This window comes from Rutidosis leptorrhynchoides, chromosome 5 (genome assembly GCF_046630445.1).
Source record: "Rutidosis leptorrhynchoides isolate AG116_Rl617_1_P2 chromosome 5, CSIRO_AGI_Rlap_v1, whole genome shotgun sequence".
Taxonomy (NCBI): Eukaryota; Viridiplantae; Streptophyta; class Magnoliopsida; order Asterales; family Asteraceae; genus Rutidosis; species Rutidosis leptorrhynchoides.
In genome coordinates this window covers 430,900,429-430,919,638 of record NC_092337.1, presented here as the reverse complement: position 1 = coordinate 430,919,638, position 19,210 = coordinate 430,900,429, and the positions used below count along the sequence as shown (strand labels likewise).

The window sequence follows — 19,210 nt, the reverse complement described above, 5'->3', positions numbered from 1 at the left end:
GTGTTTATTATGTGTGAAGTCAGTAAGCAAATATGGGATTACATTGTTCTTGGCTAAACTTAAACATTCCTAGATGGATGTCGATGGATGATCTTCGGCTTTGGTTCGATAACCTTCAGGTTGCTGGTAAGAAAAGGCTTATTGTTAGAAGCATTTTGTAATCGACTCTTAGGAACATTTGGCGGCTCAAAATAGTTACTCCTTCAACAATTCATCCTTCAGAAAATCACATGTTAGGAGAAACATTATTGTTTCATCATTTTTTGTTGTTCTCTAGATATATCTAGAATAAATTGGTTCTTATGATTGCAAAATCTCATGAACGCTTTGTAATTTGTGTTTTTCTTAGCATCTTCCTAGTAGTTTAATAAAATTCTTCTGTCGTTCAAAAAATAAAATAAAAAAACAGCAATCCACCGTTACGTATTTTCAACAATTTGTCTGGTTGGCCGTATTTTAAATAATAACAAATCACTCCAAAGAGCGAATGAGTATTAAGGAGAAAACATTATTAAACCAACGTATTATACAATTAAAATGATGGGAACTCGATAGAAGACCCACAACTTCCTATGTTGTAACATCCCGTTTTTCCCGTACGTATTGAAAGGTACATACTTAATCATTTGTACATTTGTAACTCGTTAGATTATGCGTAATTGTGTATATATATATATATGTATATATATATATATATATATATATATATATATATATATATATATATATATATATATATATATATATATATATATATGTACTCGTTAATGAGTGTGTACGTAAGTTTATAAATGAGTTCGGTTAGCGTTAAGTCTTGTGAGACTTAGATATGAGGTCTAGGTGAATATAGGAAGTGGGTTTGGAAGGTACAAATTAAATAAAATCAAAAATTGCTTACAATGGTCGAGCTGTCCAGATGCAGCTTTAAGCCGCGCCGTGACAAATGGGTCCGCGCCGCGGCATAACAAGCAAACCTGGATCAGAAAGTGGGTTAAGAAGGGTCGAATTTCCCTTTATGTGTCGCGCCGCGACGAATTGGGCCGCGCCGCGGCAGTCCTGCTGGACAGAATTCGGACTTAGCTCTTTTTAAGAGATTTTGAGGGGCAATTTGGTAATTTGACGTCTAGATCAAATTGGAGCATTAAATCTGCACTACTTGTTCATTTAATTCATTTCCTTTTTCTATTTTCTTTCATTTTCTCTCCTAAAACTTAAAACCCATTTGAATTAAAAGTGAGATTTGAGAGTGAAGGATTTAGGGTTGATCTTTGGAGCAAGAATTAAAGTTGTTCCTTGTGTCTCTAGCTACGCGTTGATAGTCTCGGTAAGTTCTAACTCTAAGTTTTGAGTTTTAATTGGTTAATGGCTAGGGTTTTGGTTACTAGAGACTTGTATGTCCCTTTTGGGGGTAAAATGGGTGAATTTGGGTTATGTAGTGGTAATGAAACCCTAATAGCCATAATCTAGGGTTTGGTCTAATGGAAATGGGATTGTAAGTGTTGATGGTGTTGTTAAGCATTAAAAACTTGTGAAAATGATGATGAAATGCTAAATAGGTCAGGTTTGACAAGTTTGAAAGTGTAAGTGTCAAAATGGGTCAAATAGAGTAATGTTGACCTAGTTTGGGTGAAATGGGTATGAATTACCCTAAGTTTGTGTTAGTTGAAATTGGTAGACTTTAATTCACTAGCTTTAATGATTAAAGTCGAGTCTTAGCCATTTAAGGGGCGGTTGTGGTGTGGTTGAGCCATTTAATGCGAGTTGGGTCATTAAATGCTCAAGTAGGTGTAATGTGGTTAATTCCACTAGTTTGTGTATTGAAATTGTATTTTATGTACTAGGTACATTGCTTTGAAGTCCGAAGTGCGTAATCACCATCCTTGTGTCAAGGTGAGTGGAATAATTATGCGTGTACGTATATAATGTATTTATTTGTGTGTATGAATGTGGAATTGTCGCGGTGTTTAAGACACCACATTTTAAGTAACGGGTAGTATTGTCGCGGTGTTTAAGACACTACTCATTGTTTGATTGACATGTGGATTCGTCGCGGTGTTTAAGACGCCACATTGTCATGAGGGTGAGTTAGTCGCGGTGTTCAAGACATCACCCGGGGGATTAGTGATTACGCGGTGTTTAAGTAACACTAGTGGATGTTATGAACTCCAACGGGCTTTCATGTACCGTTCCCTTGTATGATTGGTTAACCATGGTTGTGTGAATGTGTACTTAGCATATTAACTTATGAACTATATGCTATTGTTGGTTGCTAGCTTCTTGTGAATTGCGGATCTTGGTTTATGCTTAATGTTTGCATAGTTGTCGAATTGCTAGCTTGTGTACGGTATTGTGTAAGTGATGCAAGTAAGTAGGTTATATATGAACATGTATAATTATTGCATTCACTAAGCGTTAGCTTACCCCTCTCGTTGTTTATCTTTTTAGTCGCAGGTGCGGATAAGGGCAAAGGGGTTATCGGGCATTAGGTGGCCCTTGATGATGTTTTGTTGAAGCTTGGGAGTTGGCCTAACGTTTTGGGTAGTTTAGTCCCAAACCATGCTCAAGTGTCGTTTGGATTATAAACTATCATTTGTAGTGGGTCAAACTTGTATTGAACTTAATTAATGGCCTTCGTGCCTTTTGTAAACATTTAAATTGTTGTACGTTTAAATGGACCTTGTGGAATGGTTTACATATTTAATTGGCGCGTAAATGTGTATTATAAAAAAAAAATTTATCGTATGGAATACGGGTTGGGTCGTTTCAAGTGGTATCAGAGCATGATCTAAGGGATTTAGGCGACTTGAGATAGGTGCCTAGACTTAGACTTTATTGTGCATGCTCTTTTATGCGGGACTTGTAGGACTTTGGGTCTAATCGGGAATTGTTAGTGCTTGGGTTTATGTGAACTAACCTCGTGCTAATTGTTTTGTGTTGTGTTTAGTAATCATCAAGCGAGATGGACGTTGTACTAGCAAGTTAATGCGACGTGCTCGCGTAACAATGATTAGCTACCATTGTTACAGGTGCAAATCGTGTCAAACAAGTAATGTACGATGATTGTTGAGTAAGATGGAGTAGTGTGGGGTATACGTATATGCATACATGTTATGTCCTTTTGTTTCGTTCGTTGTTTAATCGTTTCCGTTTTATAGAATGAAGATGAGAAACGGACACGACACCGAAAATGGGGGCACTAGTGAGGACGCCGAGTTGACGGCCAAGATTGAGGCCATTATTAAAAGTCAAAAGGCGGAGTACCTTGTGGATATCAAGAAGATGTTCCTAGACTCAATTGACGAGCAATTGGTCAATGTAGTCAAAGAACAAGTTAAGGCCGTCCTACATGAAGATAATGTGGGAAGACGTGACTTTTTCTATAAGAACTTTAAGGATGCTCAACCACCTACTTTTGAGGGCGAAATAGACCCGTTAAAGAGTGCCCGGTGGATCTCCGACATGGAGGGGGCCTTTCGAACTTGCGAATGCCCTCTTGATAAAAAGACGAGGTATGGTTGTAGCATGTTAAGAGGTGATGCTAAGCTATGGTGGGATGCGAAAATCCAAGTTTATGGTGAAGAAAAATGCATGGATTTTACTTGGGATGAATTCAAGGTGGAGTTTTTCGATGAGTACCGAACTTCGGACGATCTTACTAGGCTCAAGGACGAGTTACGTTCCTTGAGGCAAGGGTCGATGGATTTGAACACTCTCAAATCCGTGTTTTTGTCCAAGACCCAATTTTGTCCGGAGTATGTCGGGAATGATAAGATGTTGAAAGAAGATTTCTATCGGATCTTGAATGATAGTTATCAAGAGAAGATAAGTGTGAATGTAGTGAAAAGCTTTGATGAGTTGTTTAACATGGCCAAAGGTTTTGAGGCACTTGTGTTGAGAAAAAGTGGCTTTACTTTGGGCAAAAAGAAGTTTGAAGCTACTAGTCAATCGAATTTTTCTAACAAGAAACATAAGAAGGGCTCCGAGAGTGTTGGTAGCGTGAAGAAAGGTGCTTCGGGGGATTTTCCTTATTCTTGTCACAATTGTGGGCGAAGGGGGCATATGGCCCGTGATTGCACCAAACCATCTTCCACAACCAAACTCACTTGTTATAATTGTGGTAAGGAAGGGCACAATAAGCCGGAATGTCCCGATTTGAATAATGATAATGTTAATAGGTTAGAGAAGGCGGCGGGTATGACCCGGGGGCGAAACTACTTGATGACCAATGACGAAGCCAAACAATCAAACGAAGTTGTCTCAGGTACTTTCATGGTTAACTCTAATCCGGCAAGGATTCTATTTGATAGTGGTGCAAATTTGTCTTTTGTGTCACCTCGATTTGTACCTAAACTTAATAAGCCATTAGCTAAGTTAAGTCGTCCGGTAGAAGTCGAAATAGCGGACGGCAAGACGGTGCTAGTGGTTGACGTGTGTAAAAATTGTGATGTTGTATTTGGTGCTGAAAACTTTAAAATTGATCTCATTCCTATGACTTTGGGCGATTTTGATATCGTTGTGGGTATGGATTGGCTCGATAGAAATAGAGCCGATATTGCATGCCATGAGAAGTCTATTCGCGTGAAGACCCCAAGTGGGGGAAAGTTAATTATTCACGGCGATAAACGAAGAAGACTTGTGCTGATATGTTCTTTTGCACGGGCACGTCGTTTCCTCGTTAGTGGTGGCATGGCGTTTCTTGCCCATGTTGTTGATACTCGTGATGAGCCACCACCCATTCGTGAAATTCCTGTGGTTAGTGAATTCGAAGACGTTTTTCCGGACGAGTTACCGGGTGTTCCGGCAAAAAGACAAGTAGAATTTCGCATTGAGTTGGTTCCGGGAGCTACTCCCATTGCTAAAACTCCTTATCGTTTAGCGCCAACGGAAATGCAAGAGTTGTTAAATCAAACTCAAGAGTTGCTTGAAAAGGGTTTCATTCGACCGAGTTCCTCGCCGTGGGGTGCTCCGGTTTTGTTCGTGAAAAAGAAAGATGGAAGTATGCGGATGTGCATCGACTATAGGGAGTTAAATAAAGTGACGATCAAGAATCGCTATCCATTGCCTCGGATTGACGATTTGTTTGACCAACTCCAAGGTGCGACGTACTTTTCTAAGATTGACTTACGGTCCGGCTATCATCAAGTGCGGGTCCGTGAGGAAGATATCGAGAAAACGGCTTTTCGAACGCGTTATGGGCATTTTGAGTTTGTAGTTATGCCTTTCGGTCTTACGAATGCACCGGCGGCATTCATGGATCTTATGAACCGAGTGTGCCAAACTATGTTGGACAAGTCGGTAATTGTGTTCATTGACGACATACTAGTCTACTCGAAAAGCATGAACGAACATGAACGTCATTTGCGTGAAGTATTGAAGAAGTTACGAAAGGAGAAGTTGTATGCTAAGTTCTCCAAATGTGAATTTTGGCTAAGGGAGGTTGAATTCCTTGGTCACATTGTGAACAAAGACGGTATTCAAGTAGATCCGGGGAAGATAAAGACGGTGAAGAGTTGGAGACAACCGAATACGCCTACGAAAATCCGAAGTTTTCTCAGATTGGCCGGTTATTATCGTCGGTTTATCCAAGACTTTTCTAAGATCGCTTCTTCGTTGACGAAATTGACGAGGAAGAACGCGAGGTTTGTTTGGGAGAACGAACAAGAAATTGCTTTTCAATTGTTAAAGGAGAAGTTGTGTCAAGCTCCGGTGTTGGTGTTGCCGGAAGGTGTGGAAGACATGACGGTTTATTGTGATGCTTCTCTAAATGGGCTCGGGTGTGTTCTTATGCAAAGGGGTAAAGTCATCACTTATGCCTCTCGACAATTAAAGGAACACGAGACGAGATATCCGACTCATGATCTTGAGTTGGCGGCGGTTGTATATGCGTTGAAAATTTGGCGCCATTACTTGTATGGTGTCAAAAGTACGATTTATTCGGATCATAAGAGTTTGAAACATCTCTTTAATCAACGAGATTTGAATTATCGTCAACGTAGGTGGATGGATGTGGTAAAAGACTATGATTGTGAGATACTTTATCATCCGGGCAAGGCGAATGTGGTCGCGGATGCGTTAAGTCGAAAGAGTCATCACCCGGCGTTACGATTGGGATTGTAACGTATGATTATTACTAACGATTTTCTTGAAAAACTTGGTGTGCTTCAAATAGAGGCTTATGTTCACAACAAGCATGCGGAACGAATTGAGGGGCAATCGGAATTCATTACTATGGGTTCGCGTGGGTTGTTGTCTTTTCAAGGAAGAGTGTGGGTGCCTAAGATGGGGGATTATCGACAAGTGCTACTTGATGAAGCACATAAGTCAAAGTATTCCATTCATCCGGGCGCGACGAAAATGTATCTTGACTTGAGGAAGGATTATTGGTGGCCGGGCATGAAACGCGATGTCGTAAAATATGTTGAACAATGTGTTACATGTTTGCAAGTTAAAGCCGAACACCAAAAGCCGTATGGTAAGTTGCAACCGTTAGAAATCCCGAAATGGAATTGGGAACACATTACCATGGATTTCATCACAAAGTTACCTAAAACGGCGAGAACCCAATTTGATTCGATTTGGGTTATAGTTGATCGATTGACGAAAAGTGCTTTGTTTCTTCCCATTAAGGAAGCGATATCGTCGGAGACGTTGGCTAAGTTGTTTATCAAGGAAGTCATCTCTCAACACGGGGTTCCTATATCTATTATTTCGGATCGAGATACCCGTTTTACATCTCGGTTTTGGGAAAAGTTTCACGAAGATATGGGTACACAATTGAAACTGAGCACGGCGTACCATCCTCAAACGGACGGTCAAACCGAACGTACGAATCAAACATTGGAGGATATGTTACGGGCGTGTATTATTGATTTTGGTGGTAGTTGGGACGAGCACTTACCTTTGGTGGAATTCTCGTACAATAATAGTTATCATACTAGTATCGGGATGCCGCCATATGAGATGCTTTATGGGCGTAGGTGCCGAACCCCGATTTGTTGGGGTGAAGTGAGACAAAAAGAAATCGGGAGTACCGATTTGGTCTTAGAGACGGATAGCAAAATTGATATTATTCGAGAGCATTTGAAAAAGGCTCAAGATAGGCAAAAGTCGTATGCCGACAAGCGTAGACGAACGATCGAATTTCAAGAAGGTGACATGGTGATGCTTAAGGTTTCGCCATGGAAGGGAATTATTCGATTTCGAAAACGAGGAAAGTTAGCTCCTCGGTTTATTGGACCATTTAAGGCTTTAGCTCGTGTTGGTGAAGTCGCGTATCGTTTGGAATTACCCGAAGAGCTTGTGGGGATCCATAATACATTTCATGTTTCCCATCTCCGTAAGTGTCTTGCGGATGATTCATCTTGAGTGCCTTTAGACGAGATTGAGCTAAACAATAAGTTAGAGTATATTGAGGAGCCGATTGCTATAATCGATGAGAAGGTCAAGAGGTTAAGACATAAAGAGGTAAGGACCTTTAAAGTCCAATGGCATCGAAGTAAAGGTTCCGAATTTACTTGGGAGCCCGAAGAGTTCGTATTGGTTTATCTTCCAGCTTGTCATGCGGCTTGGATCGCGAGGACGCGCTCCGATTCAAGTGGGGGAGAGTTGTAGCATCCCGTTTTTCCCGTACGTATTGAAAGGTACATACTTAATATATATATATATATATATATATATATATATATATATATATATATATATATATATATATATATATATATATATATATATATATATATATATATATATATGTATATGTATATATATATATGTATATATGTATATATATATATGTGTATATATATATATATATATATATATATATGTACTTGTTAATGAGTGTGTACGTAAGTTTATAAATGAGTTCGGTTAGCGTTAAGTCGTGTGAGACTTAGATATGAGGTCTAGGTGAATATAGGAAGCGGGTTTGGAAGGTACAAATTAAATAAAATCAAAGATTGCTTAAAATGGTCGAGCTGTCCAGATGCAGCTTTAAGCCGCGCCGCGACAAATGGGTCCGCGCCATGGCATAACAAGCAAACTTGGATCAGAAAGTGGGTTAAGAAGGGTCGAATTTCCCTTTATGTGTCACGCCGCGACGAATTGGGCCGCGCCGCGGCAGTCCTGCTGGACAGAATCCGGACTTAGCTCTTTTTAAGAGATTTTGAGGGGCAATTTAGTAATTTGACGTCTAGATCAGATTGGAGCATTAAATCTGCACCACTTGTTCATTTAATTCATTTCCTTTTTCTATTTTCTTTCATTTTCTCTCCCAAAACTTAAAACCCATTTGAATTAAAAGTGAGATTTGAGAGTGAAGGATTTAGGGTTGATCTTTAGAGCAAGAATTAAAGTTGTTCCTTGTGTCTCTAGCTACGCGTTGATAGTCTCGGTAAGTTCTAACTCTAAGTTTTGAGTTTTAATTGGTTAATGGCTAGGGTTTTAGTTACTAGAGACTTGTATGACCCTTTTGGGGGTAAAATGGGTGAATTTGGGTTATGTAGTGGTAATGAAACTCTAATAGCCATAATCTAGGGTTTGGTCTAATGGAAATGGGATTGTAAGTGTTGATGGTGTTGTTAAGCATTAAAAACTTGTGAAAATGATGATGAAATGCTAAATAGGTCAGGTTTGACAAGTTTGAAAGTGTAAGTGTCAAAATGGGTCAAATAGAGTAATGTTGACCTAGTTTGGGTGAAATGGGTATGAATTACCCTAAGTTTGTGTTAGTTGAAATTGGTAGACTTTAATTCACTACCTTTAATGATTAAAGTCAAGTCTTAGCCATTTAAGGGGCGGTTGTAGTGTGGTTGAGCCATTTAATGCGAGTTGGGTCATTAAATGCTCAAGTAGGTGTAATGTGGTTAATTCCACTAGTTTGTGTATTGAAATTGTATTTAATGTACTAGGTACATTGCTTTGAAGTCGGAAGTGCGTAATCACCATCCTTGTGTCAAAGTGAGTGGAATAATTATGCGTGTACGTATATAATGTATTTATCTGTGTGTATGAATGTGGAATTGTCGCGGTGTTTAAGACACCACATTCTAAGTAACGGGTAGTATTGTCGCGGTGTTTAAGACACTACTCATTGTTTGATTGACATGTTGATTCGTCGCGGTGTTTAAGACGCCACATTGTCATGAGGGTGAGTTAGTCGCGGTGTTCAAGACATCACCCGGGGGATTAGTGAGTACGCAGTGTTTAAGTAACACTAGTGGATGTTATGAACTCCAACGGGCTTTCATGTACCGTTCCCTTGTATGATTGGTTAACCATGGTTGTGTGAATGTGTACTTAGCATATTAACTTATGAACTATATGCTATTGTTGGTTGCTAGCTTCTTGTGAATTGTGGATCTTGGTTTATGCTTAATGTTTGCATAGTTGTCGAATTGCTAGCTTGTGTACGGTATTGTATAAGTGATGCAAGTAAGTAGGTTATATATGAACATGTATAATTATTGCATTCACTAAGCGTTAGCTTACCCCTCTCGTTGTTTATCTTTTTAGTCGCAGGTGCGGATAAGGGCAAAGGGGTTATCGGGCATTAGGTGGCCCTTGATGATGTTTTGTTGAAGCTTGGGAGTTGGCCTAACGTTTTGGATAGTTTAGTCCCAAACCATGCTCAAGTGTCGTTTGGATTATAAAATATCATTTGTAGTGGGTCAAACTTGTATTGAACTTAATTAATAGCCTTCGTGCCTTTTGTAAACATTTAAATTGTTGTACGTTTAAATGAACCTTGTGGAATAGTTTACATATTTAATTGGCGCGTAAATGTGTATTATAAAAAAAAAATTATCGTATGGAATACCGGTTGGGTCGTTTCATATGTGGAAAGAATGGACATTCAATAAAGCCCGAAGCTGACGAGTAAACACACAAATAGATTCGATACCACTAACTTTTACGCAACGTTGGGATATCACACTTGATCTATGGAGTATAACCACCTGCCCCTGATTCGCCTCCTTTACATCACTCAAACTATACTTCTGTCTGTTTGGTTAATTCCCGGCATCATAATTTCACACCAAAATTTCATAGCCAATCGATTGAGCAACCATAAATACATGTATAATAGATTGTAAAACAAAAACAACAAATCTTTATGTATTCATAGCCAATCGATTGAGCAATCATCGGTACTTTACGATCGTATATCAACATTAACAATATCGACTACCGTTTGTTACACTCGCAAGTTTTATCTGTAACTGACCCTTTGGTTTAGGTCTTCACGTAATGAGTGTATAGATCTACCAAGGGTAAAGATACCTGATATATTTGCTAATAATGTTATTAAGTTTGATCTAATGGATGCTATTTAAAGTTCTTTTTAATGAATGGTTAGATCTTTGCCATGTGTTCTTTTTGTCAAAATGTTTTGCTAATATTGCTTTTGTTATATTGTTATAATATATATATATATAATATATATATATATATATATATATATATATATATATATATATATATATATATATATATATATATATATATATATATAATGATCAATGGAGAAGTAATCAATCGGGGGAAAACGGGGGAAGCAAATTTTTATTTTTATTCGTTTTTTTTTTGGAAGTTTTTTTTCAGGCATCAAGAACACACGAAAATATGAATATTTAGAAAAGACACTTCGTGATGAATGTTATTATTTAAGCGGGAAAACGATTGAAAAAAATAACATTCAAGATAATATTGATCGTGAAGAATGTTAACGTTTTTTTTCTTCATGTTTTGTGAAGCAAAATTTAGTCCGATTTAGAGTTTAGGGTTTAGGGTTTGGTGTTTTGGGTTTAGTCCCTAAACCCAAAACCCTAAACCCTAAACTCTAAACCGTTCGTGTTAAAAACTCAATCTAAATCCTAAATCTAAACCCTAAACCCTAATATCTAAACCCTATAAACCCTAATATCTAAAACCTCAATATACGCTCGAAAAACACGATAATTGTTATATATTACTTCTTCGAGCGTTTTTCCACCAAAATAAAAACATTTATCACAAAGTGTCTTTATTAAATGTTCATATTTTCATCCAATCTATAATGTTCGTGAACAAAGTTTTTTCAAAAACAAAAAAAATAAAAATAAAAAATAAAAATAAAGTTGTTCTCCCCCCGCTTCCCCCGGTGAGAGAGAGAGAGAGAGAGAGAGAGAGAGAGAGAGAGAGAGAGAGAGAGAGAGAGAGAGAGAGAGAGAGAGAGAGAGAGAGAGAGAGAGATGCTCTCTTTTATCATAAGAGTTCATTTATGTATAAGCTAATAAGCATACACCGTGAGTTCATACATCCAAAAAAATTTCTTAGTTTTTGCATACTAAAATTTGATTTACATATGCTTTCGAACAGTTATTATAAGGAATATACATCTTCAAAACTTCCTACGGCTAAAATTGCTAATTATTTAGACCCGGCATTTCATATAAAGATAATTGACCCAAATTGAATAAAAAAATTTGGGTGGAAATGATTACATAATTTCATATATACAGAATGTATAGCGAAGTCAAGATTCTGAGATCATTGAATCAACCTTAGGATCATAATGTCATAAACTTGTTATAAATTTTCTAACCCTTCTCTAATCACCTTCAAGGCTTCAATATACATATTTTTAGTGAAGTTCTAGTCTTAACGCATCTATTGTTGATATCAAAACGGCGTAGTACCAAATTATGTCAGTGGCCACTATATCTAAATATCTTACAATACTGATACAGTGATACGTATAAAGACGCAAGCATGTATAATGTTATTAATGTATTACATACAGCCATACAGGACACCTGCACAGAGTCAGTACTGAGCCTGGTGAAAATAATGGGCCTTGCTCGGAAGAGCTGCTAGAATTCGAGTAGACCCAAATAAGTCCAAAGAAGCCCAAATCACCCCAGCTAAGCCCATCAGACAAGTTTCATGAAAGGCCCTCTGTACCATTCTGTGATTCTACTCTAGATTATGCTTTTTATGGAAAGAAAAAGGCTGCCCAGGAAAATATCAAAGTGGTCATTATGGATTTATGGTTTATTGGCTGAGAATGCATTAGTTAATTACTCCGTAATAGTTAAAAAATCCAAAAGAGAAATGCTAGACTTGCATAATATAAAACAATATCTACCTAAGTTATAGATGCAAATCCTCGATTATCAAGTTCATTATGGATTTAGGGCATGTTTTGATATGTACTTGTCATACTAAGCTTGAAATAAAATGTAACCCTGAAGCAACATGTTTTATATGTCGAAACATAAAAAAGTTGTCAAGTTTTCTCGTTACTCGAGAAATGAGAGTTATCCGACCCATATTGTATCATACGCAGTCCATCAGGAATACTCCTTACTGTTTCCAATCATTCTCTGACTACCCCGTACAAGAATCTCAAGGTTCGAACCACTGAGCTAACTTGGGATGCTTTATTGAAACATAAACGTGAAAAAATTATTTTTCTCTTAGACAAGGTACGCCTTCATCTAATAGCAAGTTATACATCACGTATTCAATATTGCACATAGAGATTCATCCATCTCTGGTTTTGAAGATGAGCATAATGAAAGCAACTGGTCAGTTAATCATGTCTTGCCTTCTAAGCCAAAGTATCAAAAAAAAAATCCTTTCCTTAGAACCGAAGATTTGGTAGTAAAATATAAAAACTGTATCTTGATTGATATTGATGTAGTCATAATAAAAAGAATAAAAGAACCCCCCCCCCCCCTACAATAAGTAAGGGAAGCAGCAGAATTTTGACATTAAATGAAAAGAGGCTTCAATGGTATCATAACCAATTAAGCCTCAAAACAATTAATCAAAAGTTAATGTACATGAAAAAGAAAGTGCTAGTCTGAATCCATGACAACCTACTTTTACCTAAAAAAAAAAAAAAAAAAATAATTAACCACAGTGCCAATTACCCCAATTAGAGGCCTGCACAAAGAATATATTTATGTTTCATCTACTAAATGTGGGTTAATTTTCTTCATTTGCTGCTTCCATTACTAAAAAAATGGCTCATGTACTTTTTTTTTTCTGTGTTGTTAGGACTTGGGTACTCCAATAGAACGAATCCAAGTTAGACAAGTCAAAGGTCTAAGGAAGTTATCGGTATTCATAAGAATTTGTAATTGAAGGGCCTTTTACTTTCAGTCGCTTCGGACACGATTCTACGCTAGGTCGTTCCCTTTGTTTGTAGAGCCTGTGTTTACTTACGGATTCTTCTTCGTATCCCATTTTTGTGGTTCCTTTAGCAAAACCTTCCTTTGATGCGTATTCTTTGTTAGTTGTCAAATACTCGGGTGATGAATAATTTCCAGACCTTTCATGTTGTACTTTCTTTAACCGCTTAAGCCCCTGGAGAAAAAAGGTAACTAGGTTAAGCAAACCTGAAAACATTTATTTATTTAAATATTAAAACGAACGTAATAATCGAGGATTTGTATCTTTTCTGTTACCTGATGTTCTAGTTTTGAAGGGACCGAATTAGTTGGCTTTCTATGAGGATTTAACGATGATCGCCTTTTGAACCTAAATACCTCTGAGTCAGAGTCATCGCTCGTACTTTTAACATCGATCACTGCTGAACCTTCACGCACTTCGACAGTTGTATCTTTGGAAGAACCGAGACTCCTCGAACTTGAGCTAGTTTCATTCATCAATTGCTTTGCATTGCAACACTGATCAAACTCAATTTTGCAATAGGGATGGTATCCATCGTTTTCAGCTAGTGGGTATAACTTCGATAGCATAACCATGTCTTTTTCATTTACATCTTGATGTTGAACTTGCTTGACGATATCTTTATCCTCCTCAAACAACTTGGAAACCGCCTCCATATCCAACAGGTCATCCCTTACCGAGAGTGTAAAGTTGGTCCCACAAGGCAGGTTAAGTTGCTTGATCTCTGTACCAATTCAAAATATATTATAAATCTCTTATAATTAAATATATAATATAATATAATATAAAAGGAAAGGAAATCATTTTCAAATAATTGCATACCATGGCGAAGGCAAACAGGATGTAAATAGCAGTTGCAGTTAATATATGCCGCATAACAGTCACGTTTGCAGACACTGCAAAGAATGGTTCCGTGAGAATGTAGTGTAACACCTGTACACCCTATTGATCTCAGTATGCACCAACGAGCACGATGTTGGAAGCGTATCAAATTTACAAACGAGGCCTTAATGCTAAGTTGAGACGCCACATCAGAATGATCTAAATCTTCATGATTGGTTGCTGATGAAAGAAGCATTGCTTCTTTGCACAAAAGTTCTTCATGTGGAAGAAGTGGGGTCCGGTTAAGAAGCGCATATCGACGACTAGCTACTGATCCCAGCTGGAACCAATCGCCAATAGCAAAGTTAACAGCCTCACCACAATTGAACCCTACGTAATATACCAAATTTAAAATCAGCTAAGAACCAAATCTTTAAGGCATTATTGTAAAAAAAAAAAATATAATATTACCGTGACTAAATCCTGAATGATATGCACGTGGGAAGGTGACGACATATTCCCCGGGCTTTTGCACGGCCTTGTAAACAGGGACACCATTTTGTGACAAAATACTAGGAGGAAACAAGGTTGTTTTCTCTAAAAGAACATCAAAAGCACCATCTTCGCCTTCAGTTGACAGAATGTCGTGAGTGTAAACATTTTTCCGCACGACTTTTTCGAAATCCAGTGCAGCATGTCCAGGAACACCGTACCAGGTTTTTGCAGCTCCACAATGATGGTAATTAATGCTGTCAGAAATGAAGAAATATATAAGTTTAGATATAATAAACAAATACGAAGATCCACGTTAAATGATCAAAAAGGTAATGTAACAAATTAAGTACCTGTACAAGTAATGATCTTCTACATGCCATGCAAACATACTGAATAGCATTCCTATGTAGAGCATTGGTTCAGTAACTCCCTGCAAATCATACAAACTTAAATTAGAATACAAAAAATATTATAATTATAATATACTAACACTATAAGATAGATAAACTTTCACAATACCGGAATTGTCGTTTCTAACAGACGCAAAATCGATCTGGACAACCGTGCAACTTTCTGCAATCAACACAATAATCGAATTTAATGAAACATGAAGATATAATATACTAACTGGATAAGGGAATAAGAAATCCACAAAGAGAAACAACGCCAATAGCTGAAAGAAAGTTATTCCAGATAAAAGAAAACGATGGGCGACAAAAGTTCCCATAGTATGTTGCAAAAGCATATTACCCAAAGTGAATGAACTATGGACCACAAATTGTCAGTTAAAAAGAATTTAGGAGGAGACCTTGACTTTCAGCATATGTATGTTATAGAAAAAAGTAACAAGTAGTAACTTAAAACTTATTGTAAATGACAATGCAGAATATATTCGTTGATAAGGAAGAAACAAAAACTAGTACGAAAGACTTTGACCGTGGTCACCATTAATCAATGACAGTAAATAAATCATGAGTGAAAAAAGTCAAAACCTTTAAATTCCATTTGCTATTTCCAAGTTCATCAACGGGAGAAGATGAAAATGCACTGCCGTCAACATCACATGCATACTCGACACTTTCTGTCTTCCCATTTGCAATTTCTTGCCAAAATTCTTTTTCCACGTACGTAGCAGGTAGACATCCAGCACTATAATACTTGCGAGCAAAAACTTTGTTCGCCATTTTCTCAAAATCCCGGAACGTATAGTTTCTGAAATAATACATAAACGCAACTCAGAATATGAAAGAACGTATAGAAAAGTAATACCAACTAATACACGAGACTCACCTTCCACTCATGAAAAAGGTAACCTTATCATCAGTATTCCACTCAGCAAGACGTAGCGGTTGAACTCTAGTAGTAAACCTAAAACCAGCTTTCTCTTTCATTAGAACCATACCAGCTGGCACAGATGCAGTCAAAGGCGAAACAATCTTGCATATACCTGAAAAAGGGATTTAAAGCATGTCAATCTAGGACAGATATATAATTACTTATTGTAGTAAACCATTCATTGTTGATTTAGCATTGGTCATTACCAAAAGTTGAAGCTTCTGGGGCTATCTTCTGAAGATACGCTAGAGGATCCTCGAACTCTTCCTTACTCGGATAATATACAGGGCACTCTTGCATCTTATCGGTCCAATCAAGATCCGTTGGGTCAAACTTGTCAACCTTTTGCTTTGACATTGCATCTCTTTTGTTTACGACACCGCCAGATTGTGCAGATATACCTGCATTGCCAAACGATCTGACACCACAGGATGCAGAACCTCTTAAAGCATCTCCACCGCTTCTAGTCATTAAGTTCATGACGTTAGCAGTTTCATTAAACGTCCCCGCTTTGATTCGTTGAAGTCTCTTATGCTTCAAAAATTCAAGTTTTGCCTCTCTTGAGAAACAAATCCTTCCTTCCCCCTGGAAAAATTATACATGCAAGTCTAAATCAATCAAATTAAATAAAATCAAATCAGAGTTATATATTGATCAGGACAATGGATAAACATATTATTCTGTAAATATATTTAATTATGATTAAACCTAGTATCCTTCAATTTACTTCAATACACTATTAAAACTTATAAAGAGGATATCTAATAAACTTAAAAAAAATCCAACCAGATACCAAGCAACTGCAATAAAGAGGATCTCAACAGATGCTTACCTAAAATTTAAAACACGGAAAGCAGGTGAACAGCGTTATTATTATTTACTACACATTATTTATTATTTATTATAATTGTAAATTGTAAATTGTAATTGTAATGTATAGAAGATGTTGAGTAAAATACACAAATTATAAAACTCTAAAATAACAACAGAAATCTAGAAGAAAAAAAAAATCAAGGTATATGTATATCAAATCAAAAACTTACAACAAGAGAAGCAGTCAAAAGTGTTAACAGAATTTACTTTCTTTATTATTATATAATAATTTTTCATGAGAAATAATAGGCCACAATATAATTATAATTATTTTATTTTAAAAAAGGAAACAAATAATTTCATAGAAGTCGATTTAGGAAACCGTATATCTAATTACCAAAATCAAATAATTCTACAGATTTTATTAGGAAACTAATTATTTTTACCAAAATAAACATAAAACCAGAAATTAAAATATATTCTGTAATTTTTAACAGCGCAACTTACCATCGCATTCTCAAATTTGTCGTTGAAAATCTCCGTCTTCACTTTAATTCACGAATACGAGAACAAATAATTCGAAAAAAATATATATAAAAATCGCAACAACCACAAATCTCAACCCTAGATCACGATCTCGAACAATAACTCCGGTACATTCCCGTAAAATAACCACCGGACGACGAGATCGGAAGATTCAACCGGTTATACTCTGTAATCTCGGAAAAACGCACAAATAGTTACACCCTTAGTGCATTTTCCGTTACTTTAAACGCAGTTATTGTAATTAAATCCCCCGGTTAAAACTCCGGAAACCGATACCGTCAATTACGCGGTTTTCCGTCGAAAATCGAGCAGTTTCCGGCCGTCTAGAGAGAGAAAGTTTGAGAGAGAAATAAGAGAGATGAACAGTAAATGAAATACAGGGGAGAGTATGGCTTTGGAAATTTAGAAAACAGAAAAAGAAATAGATGAGAGAGAATATATAATATTTATATTGCTGTATAATAACTTTATTAAATTAAATTTATTAAATATGAATGGTTTACTTTATTAATTAAGAATTAAAATAAAATAAATAAATAGAGAAAAATATAAAAGGAAAAAGCACGACGAGTGTGAACCATGAAGGAAAGTGGTGGTTAGGTTTGTTCAACCAAACGCACCCTTTGCCGCCTGAAAACGTGTCGCTTTACCGCTAAAAGTGAATCTCCCGAAACTACCCTTAGAACAAGCTCTTTTTAATATTCACCTCAAAATAATTAATTAATTAATGATAATTAATAGAAGTTTGAATAAAATAGTGTTAAAAAACGTGAAGCCCTTTTTGTAACTTTTTGAACGATACATTACTTGAATTTTATGTCTAACAAAACACCTTTTTATTTGATTATTATATTTTTATGACACATATGTTATTTTGGTAACTAATCATGTGAGTCAACTTACACGAAAAACAAAATAAAGAATTCACACTTTCGTTCAATAAATTGTAGTTTTAAATACCACGTTGTAACCACAATACGTGAATTCAGGTTCCAGTTAATCAAATTATATTAAATTGTTGGTGAATTCCGATTATGTTTAATGAGATTCGGGTTCGAAATAATGACGGGGTATCTAAGAAACTAAAATTTTTTTTGTCAATTTGCATTATTGGTCGTGTTGGAAAACCGTGTGTACTTTTACTAATTTCAGATTAACGCAACGGATAGTTAAAATAATAATCTTTTATTATTTCATAAAAACATTTACAAGATTATATATTCATATATTTAATAAAACATGCACACGACTAATTTATCCCAATGATCCAATTACACTATAATAATTGTCATGAATATAAAACAAAAGAGGAGTTAACGATATACCTTTCTTGGAGAAATTGATGAGACGGAGAGAAACTTACGATCAAAAGTATGACCGTCTCTTTGGATAGTCCACACTACACTTCAAACGACCGTCAATGGATGCTAGTCAAAACTCAAATATCGTATTAATATAATCCAATTATATTAATACATTAATCGATAATACTCTGTATGTGTATGTTGAGATTTATCAAAGGAAAGCAAAACAAATATGTTATTTTTCCTTTCTTCTCTCTTACTGATCTCATAACCAAACGATCATATATATATATATGAATATATGATATACTATGTTTGTTTGGTAGCAAAAAGCAAATCAAAAGAATATATTGTTTTCGATTTCGGTTTTAAAAAGTCGTATTTCTCAAATACTTTAGGGGTATGTTATGTAACTTATAATTAATAATTTCTATCATGTCGCTTTCATGTGAATAGTAAATTAATTAATTTCATTTCATTTACTATTCATATGAATAGTAAATGAATTAATTTCGATTTACTATTTTGTTACTTGAGTAATATATATACATCATATATATATTTTATTTGACGTCTCGGTGTATATGTGTGTGACCCCGAAGGCTCAAATGATGTTAGCCATATAGTTATATGTTGTACCTTGCACATTAATCCTACAGACTCCCACTTGTGCATGGCATAACACCAAGTAACTATACAAACAATGGTAAGCGTCT

The 19,210-nt window shown here is 36.3% G+C and overlaps 1 protein-coding gene across 1 annotated transcript; it reads right to left on the bottom strand.

The window, feature by feature from the left end:
* Nucleotides 1–12,665: 12,665 nt before the first annotated feature.
* On the bottom strand, nt 12,666–17,578 carry LOC139847037 (lysine-specific demethylase JMJ13-like). The gene is made up of 10 exons (XM_071836634.1): nt 17,152–17,578; nt 16,038–16,416; nt 15,787–15,943; nt 15,489–15,708; nt 15,016–15,069; nt 14,847–14,926; nt 14,473–14,750; nt 14,002–14,391; nt 13,455–13,903; nt 12,666–13,353 (listed from the first exon to the last, which is right to left on the bottom strand). Exons 1-10 carry the CDS (start codon nt 17,152–17,154, stop codon nt 13,102–13,104), a joined length of 2,262 nt encoding a protein of 753 aa, XP_071692735.1. The 5' UTR covers nt 17,155–17,578; the 3' UTR covers nt 12,666–13,101.
* Between the last annotated feature and the right edge of the window lie 1,632 nt (nt 17,579–19,210).

What these genes read in the sequence shown, in the direction of transcription:
- LOC139847037 (XM_071836634.1), bottom strand. An exon ending in ACCTTTTTCATGAGTGGAAG is followed by an intron (nt 15,709 to 15,786) that starts GTGAGTCTCGTG and finishes GTATTATTTCAG; the next exon opens with AAACTATACGTTCCGGGATT. An exon ending in TCATTCAGGATTTAGTCACG is followed by an intron (nt 14,392 to 14,472) that starts GTAATATTATAT and finishes TATATTACGTAG; the next exon opens with GGTTCAATTGTGGTGAGGCT.